Source organism: Erythrolamprus reginae, chromosome 1, assembly GCF_031021105.1.
Source record: "Erythrolamprus reginae isolate rEryReg1 chromosome 1, rEryReg1.hap1, whole genome shotgun sequence".
In the NCBI taxonomy this organism is placed as follows: domain Eukaryota; kingdom Metazoa; phylum Chordata; class Lepidosauria; order Squamata; family Dipsadidae; genus Erythrolamprus; species Erythrolamprus reginae.
This window is the reverse complement of record NC_091950.1, coordinates 227639563-227647262: the sequence shown is the minus strand read 5'-3', so window position 1 is coordinate 227647262 and position 7700 is coordinate 227639563. Positions and strand designations below refer to the sequence as shown.

The following is a 7700-nucleotide window of genomic DNA, read 5'->3' as shown; positions in this document are numbered from 1 at the left end:
TTTTCCTCCTAGCTACCTTGAAGGTTTTAGAACATCTGGTGTACAGAATGTGTTTTCTTCTTAAATGGCTGGCTGTCACTTCTTGCTCTACGCCTGCTCCTGCCTTAGTTTGTGTAATGATAGGCCCTACCTACCTACTCTCCTTGTTAAGTCTTAAAATGGATGGCCTCAGAAATCACAAACTGAAGAGAGTAGACAGGGATCCTGTTATTTATATGCCTACCCCAAATAGTACCTCTCAATCTAAAGTAAAGGAACTCCTAAAGAGGGTTAGTCCATTTTGTCTACTAAGCAAGCTTTAGTGCTGTTTTCTAAGCAATCAGGAAACAGTTTGAAAACAGGTTGAAGTTTTAGTTCCAACCAGCCCATCATGGTTTTCAGAGACTTTTTCCCCCATCATGGGCTACATCTTCCTTTTAACAGGAGACGCCCCAGATTGTCTCTAGAATCTTTACCCTGCAAACAATATTCCGGATCATTCCAGAAAGCCTTAAAGACCTGGCTCTGCCGGCAGGCCTGGGGCCATTGATCAAACAATACATCTCCAGATCCGGCTACAAGAAGGTTGCATGGCTGAGTTTTACGTTGTTTTAAATTGTCTTTTTAGATGTTGGCGCCGCCCAGAGTCCTTGGGGAGTTGGAGTTAATGTAATCAACAAATAATAAATAAATGTTATATCTCTCAGCTCTTATCCTCCCAAGCAGGTGGGACGGTCTCATAAAACTGCTGACGTTTCGCTGGAGGGTGGCTATGTAACAGCCTCTCAAAACAGACTCCTCTTGCCTGACAGACTCTTTCCAAAGTTATGTTGAAGTTAACGTGCTGCAAGAAAGACTGGGTACAAACTAGGATCAGCGGCGAATGGCGCCTGCACCTCCCCTTCCTCGTGTTGCTTTCCATTTAACACCGAACGGGCTCCTTATGGAAAGGCCGGGACATACCGAGCGCGCCAAGGACGGTTTCCTGTCCCTCCTCGCGGAGGCGGCACGGGTTCTCGAAAGGAAGGAGCAACCAGCACCGCCCGCACCTGGCAACCGCAGGCAGCTGGCAGCTCTGCCCGGCGCTACGGGAGGGGACGGGGAGCGGGCCCGCCGAGGTCTCGCGGGATTTGTCGCCCCCAGGCCGGCCCCCATTCCCGTGTCTGGCGGGCGGGCAGTACGCAAGGAAGAGGAAGCACGAGTGGACCTGGACCAGACTGCGGAACGCTGCCGCCGCCACCACTACCACCACCACGGAGCGAGCCCGACTCCTCCTGCCCAGGTCGTGCCGTGCGACTGCCGATGGGGGAGCTGCCGAGTCCGGCCTGAGCTTGGCGGCTGCTACAAGCGTGAGGCCCCCGGAGGCTGAGAGAGGAGCGGCGGCGGGGGGGTTGCAGCCCAGCCGGATTCGCGCAGCATGGGTAAGGCGGGAGAGGAGGGAGCCTTCGCTCCATTACGCCGCTGGAATGACCTTCCCTTCCTGGCCTTTGGGCCGCCCCAGAAGTCCGCCTCGTTAGCGGAACACAACCTGCCCCCCCCCCCGCTCCTCCACCTCCGCAGCCTCCACTCCGGGCTGGCTGGGGGCGGGTGGGGGACACACTACAGGAACCCCTCCCGGCGCCCCATAAAGTGTTACGCTGGACTCTTCCCTCTCCCCCCACCCTCCGTTAAGCAGTCTTGGCTGGTTTCGCCCTCTTCCCCAAGCCAGACCCAAACAGGATGGGGAAAAGTGGCTTTTCCCCCCCTTTGCGGTCCACCCCTCCTCCAGCATCAAAGGTTTCTACTAGTCCCTGGGCGCAAACGCTGGCGGAGGCGCATATTTTCTCATCCTGGAAGACTCCAGAGTATCCCAATTAGTCATAATTATGCGAACAGGTAGGATACGGGGCAGGAAGTCTGAATGGGCTTCCTCCCAAATTAAGGCTAGGGAACACCAGTTGACTTCCTGGTTCCTCTAAACTTTCCCCCCCTATATTTAGAAAGTATGTAGGAACTTTTATACCCTTACTGACTTGCTATTGATTTTATTTACGTTGGAAAGTGATGGGAAAGCAAACTCTCATTTATTCAGGTGAGCGTGCTTTTTAATATTATGGCTTGGTTTTTTGTTTCGGGTGGAAAACATGTTTGGACTAGTGAAAATCTGTTGCTGTTTTGCAAGGCGCTATGGTTGGGAGTCTCTAGATTTTTGTTGGATTACAGTTCAGACATTGTGTAGGTTTTTGCCTTGCTTCTGTGTTACGCAGATCAGTGTTATGATAAGTTGTTTGCCTAAAACGGATGCTTTTATGTATTGGGGGGTTTGTATCGGTTTCTTTAAAATAAAGGGGAAAAGGAAGTACTATCTGGATATTTTTGTTTTGAAAACAAAGTACTTGATTTATTGCTATAGAACAAAAACTGACAGTGTTATAATTGGAGGAAGTGGTAGTGGTTGCTAAAACCTAAATCTTGTTTTGGTTGCTAATTAGCAATTGCTTCAGGTCTACTTTAAAAGTTGTTTTCTATGGAAAAATTATGTAATGTTATTTGATAATGTTTCCTGAAGGGTTTTTTTAAAATTCCCAGTTAGGAATGACTTGTGGTTGACTGTGGATTTTACTTTAAACGTGATTGTTTATAAATTGGTATTGCTGAAGCAATGTTGTTGTTGTTAAATGTTGTTGATATTTATTTAGTGCAGCAGTAGTAGTATTAAATGTGTAGTATTAAATGTGTAAATGCTTTGTAGTTACATCCTGTTTCTTGAAGTTTTTTTTCTTTGCATGCAAATATACTATTCCCTGTTTAATACATATTTTAGCTAGTTTTTCATGTATTCAGTGTATTTCTTGATGAGCTATTGTATGTATTGTTTGCAAAGACAGAAGTTAAACAATAACTTTTATACACAAACTATAAACAATCACACCACCCTGAGTCGCCTCGAGAAGGGTGGCATAGAAATCTAATAAATAAATAATAAAAAATAAAATTCCAATCCAAAAGTATTCTGATGTAGGCCTGCCTAGTGTTACAATCCATTTATGGCTAAGCCAAATCCTCCATTGTGATTATTCTTGTATAATATCCTGTATAATTAGATGGAGTTGAATATATACAGTATGCTTCCAACACGGAAAACATTCTGTAAATATACGTATACTGATGTGGAAGTGTTTTCAAAATGCACTTAGGCTTGTTTGTCTGGTCTCAAAATTGACTTATCCTGCCCTATTTGAAATTGAGTAACATCTGGCCATTACACTTTCTTCAATATGATCATTATTTTGATAGAACATAAAATGAAAAACACTATTCACTTTACATAATATCTTGAAAGCCCTCCTGAAATGATAAATTTGATAAGAAAGGTATCAGTACAGTTAAACATAAAAATTGAGAGAACAACAAGGAAAATCCATGGCAAAGACTTGGATAGATGGTTTGGGATTAGTGGTGACCTATTTTTTCTTTCAAGTATTCCGTATATATTTTACAATTATTGATTTTAAGGAAGAAAGATGGGTTCCCCACTGTAAGGTTTCTCTGTGTCACTGATCTTATTCAAAGTCAATCCTAAAATATTAAGGATTGATCCTACTACTGGCAGAAGGATGGAGGTCTCAAAACATTTTCTTCCAAGAAGCTTTTGAGTCTTTCACACTTCAGCTGCTACCACAATGAAGGGGTTGACTAGTGATTTTTCTGAAGAAAAAGTTCCTCTCCTTTATTTACCTGGATGTCCTCCAGATATCTGGAAATTTTAATTAGGAGACATGAGGAAGAATTGTAGTCCTATGTTTTTCATATTTTAAAGGGATCAAACCTTGTTTTATTTCCATTAGAAGGATGGACTAAAACTGTGATGGCGAAACTATGGCACATGTTCCAGAGGTGGCATGCAGAGCCCTCTCTGTGGGCATGTGCGCAGTTACCAGCTGCACTTCTGGATTCCATTGTGTGCATACATGCTGGCCAGCTGGTCTATGCCCATGCGAAGGACAGAACCTGAAGTGCAGCTAGCGATGATGTGCGTGCATCCATGTACACTCTTCCAGGTTCTGTCAACCTGCAGACCCAATGATTAGCTGGTCACCCTGCATGTGCACGATGAAACTCAGAAGTGCAGCTGGCTGCTGCATGTATGCACACCACCCAGCTGCTCTCTTCCCGGTTTCGGTACTCCGGCATGCATTTCTGTTTGAGCACTCCATGCCAAAAAGGTTAGCCACCTCTGCACTAGAAAATTTTACTATTGTAAATGAACCAATAGAATCTCTCCTGAGGGGATGTGGATTGGCAATCCTGTCAGAGTCTGGCTAGTAGACGACATTATCAATGCTAATAACTATCATTTATTAACATGTATACCAAATTCATATCTATATCTCTATTATCTATCTATCTATCTATCTATCTATCTATCTATCTATCTATCTATCTATCTATCTATGAAATAAACTTCAATGAAATAGAAGTATGGAACATGAGGAAACAAAACACTGGATTTGCAAAATAGTTTAATTTCCTCTGAAAATGTCAAAAGGTGTGCCTGAAGAAAGGTATCCAAGAGAATGTTCAAGAACTAGGTTGTCACCAGAGTTTAGACTTGTTTCTTGCTTTCTTCACAGAGAATGTCAGAATGGATTTCTGATCTCAAAAATGCAGACAAGTGCGTATAGGCATTGGCTTAATAGGACATTACAGACAGTTGCAATTCAGTATAGGCTGCAGTTCCTGAACTATCTTTACAATTAGTTTCATGTATCATTGTTAAGTATTGGACAATGCAGTGCTCAAGTATAAATAATCATGAGAATTATTTCTGAGAATTTTTTTAATCTAGCAAGTTCTGCAACCATGTTTACAACATTGTAAAGTTCTGCTGGTAGAAAATTATTTACATGTTAATGATTTTTTTGTCCCTAATCTTCCAGTTTTCATGGAATCCTACTATTCCATTGAACACTTTGGGGAAAAAAATGGGTAAGGGCATGCCAGTTTCAGATTTCAGAGATGCGCTTATATTGGATAACAACAGTCACCCATTTAATATTCATTGTCAGTGAAACTTGAAGCTTAACATTATTATATCCAAATACAGCATAGAACAATGCATTTTTTAAAAAAAATCTTCACATAATAAGAAGGGGGAAGTGTACAAAACCAATCACAATTTTAGCCAAAATTCCCATAATAGATATTAAAAAACAGAATACATGTAATTTAAAAGTCTGTACTAGTGGGGGTATAAAATCCATATTGCTACTGTGCAGTTATTTTCCTTCTCCATCTGGGGAATATTTGGTATTTAGCCTAAATGGAATCCAGTTACCACTGCTTGGATCAAGATTGCAGCTCAGAAACAGCAAAAGGATCAAAAATACAGTAAGAACTTCAGTATTTGGCCAATAATCAGATGACAGAATTTTTCCTATAGTCTCGGTTTGTTGTAAATTTGTCATATACTTCCCTGCCATCTTATAGTTCAGAGGAAAGTTTTTAAAACTTAAAAAAACATTTCTTCCCTATATACATTCATTTCCTGCTTTTCCTGTTTCTGTACATGCTTTTATCTCCTATTCTCCCATGTTTCTTTATCAGGGTAGAGCTCCCTTTTAAAGCTACCAAGTTAAGCATTCAGTGATGTGGTGTCTTCATCAGGAAATACAAAATAGAATAATATAAATTAGTAATAGTAAAAATAAGAATAGAATAGTGAGATGCTAGAATTTCTGAATCTTATTTTAAATATTCTCATTCAAACTTTGAAATTTTTTAATGTTTTTTAAAACATAAACATAAAGTAATATCAGAAACTTGATATTTATGTAGTTTCTGAAGTTTCTAGAGAGTTGATACAAAACAAGATCCTTGGGCAGGTTGGTAATTGCCTTGCAGTAATATTAACTGGTTTCCACGAAATACATTAGCATGCACTAATACACACACACACACACACACACACACACACACACACACACTATTAGTATATTGTATAACTGCATTTTGTGGGGAGAAAATTAATATAAAAATGAATGTGTTCATTAATTTCAGTTGGAAAACAGAAAAAAGAGGACCGTGTGATTTGGATTTGGCCATATTTAGTATTAATTAGTTTTTTGACTGACTGACCTACAAATAGACAGACAATGTACATTAATTTGATAAGCAAATTTTAAAGAATAGGGAACAGGAAATGTCACAGAAGGAAACTGTCTTAATAGCTTAACAAAAATTTCAGCAGATCTTAGGACCATTATATTTATATAAAAGAGGAATGAGTAAATCATGTCTTTGGAGATGCAATGAGAATAATGTCTTATTAAAACATAAGTTTTTGCTTTGTTTTAAGGATATACATATATGCACAATAATACCATATATGATATTGACAAGGTTAAATATGTACTGATGTCCAGACTTATTTTTAACTGTGTATTTATTACATGAAAATTAATGTTTGGACAATGGAAATGGAGTCTAGGTTCTCCTTTTATTGTTAAGAAACTAGTCCTTCAAAATAGAAAATGTATGGCTTCAGTTACTGAATAAATAGAATATAACAAATAACTTGCCATTTATGCTACTGCAAGGGTCATCAATATAAAACCCTGTACAGTATCCATAGCATTCCAACATTAAATATATGAACATTAACCTTTTTAATGGCAGAAATCTCAGCTGTTTGTAGTTTTATATATAAGGAAGAATGAAGAAATCACAATATTTTCATACTCTTGCACAATTTCAGATTTTTATTACTGTATTTATAAAGTATAAGATGCACATTAAACCCCCCCCCCAAAAAAGAGGGTGGAAATGTAGGTGTGTCTTATACACTGAATACAACAATTTTTGGCCTCAAAGCCCCGCCCCACATCTCATTTTTACAAAAATGGGGTGCACAGAGGGTTTGGGAGGCCTGCAGAGAGCTCCTGGGGGCTGGGGGAAGACAGTGGGTCATATTTTGCTAAAACGGGGGCATTTTTTCCTTACCCAGGCCCCCAGAAGATCTCTGCAGGCTTCCCAAATCCTCTGCCCACACCATTTAAAAAAAAAAAATGGGGGGGAAATGGGGGTGGTTTTGCCGGCCCCCAGGAGCTCTCTGCAGGCTTCCCAGACCCTCTGCCCACACCATTTCCCCACAAAATGGATGAAAAATGTGTCATTTTTTGCAAAAAAAAGATGTCTTTGCCTTCCCCCAGCCCCCAGGGACTCTCTACAGGCCTCCCAAACCCCAATTTTACAAGAAACAGGTGGAAAACAGGTCTGTTTTTGCAAAAAAACAGGGTGCACAGAGGGTTTGTGAGGCCTGCAGAGTGCTCCTGGGGCCAGGGAGGACAAAAACTTTTTTTCTTACTTACCTCTTTGAAATCGTGGTGTATCTTATACACCAGTGCATTTTATAGTCCAAAAATACAGTATTTATTTGTATACCTAAGAGGAGTGATCTGTTACATGATGTACTGAAATCCTGCTAGATTCTGTGGTATTATTATATAAATAGAATGCAGCTGCGAGAGCAATCATGGGCTTTCCCAAATATGCCCATATTACACCAACACTCCACAGTCTGCATTGGTTGCCGATCAGTTTCCGGTCACAATTCAAAGTGTTGGTTATGACCTATAAAGCCCTTCATGGCACCGGACCAGATTATCTCAGGGACCGCCTTCTGTTGCACGAATCCCAGTGTCCAGTTAGGTCCCACAGAGTGGATCTTCTCCGGGTCCCGT

The 7700-nt window shown here is 40.6% G+C and overlaps 1 protein-coding gene across 1 annotated transcript in view; it reads left to right on the top strand.

Annotated features, from left to right (window-relative positions):
• Positions 1-943: 943 nt before the first annotated feature.
• Positions 944-7700, top strand: part of CD2AP (CD2 associated protein) — an 85893-nt gene continuing 79136 nt past the window's right edge. The window contains exon 1 of the mRNA XM_070732405.1: positions 944-1400. Within this exon, the coding sequence (XP_070588506.1) occupies positions 1397-1400 (4 nt within the window). The 5' untranslated portion in view covers positions 944-1396. The remainder of the gene's footprint in view (positions 1401-7700) is intronic.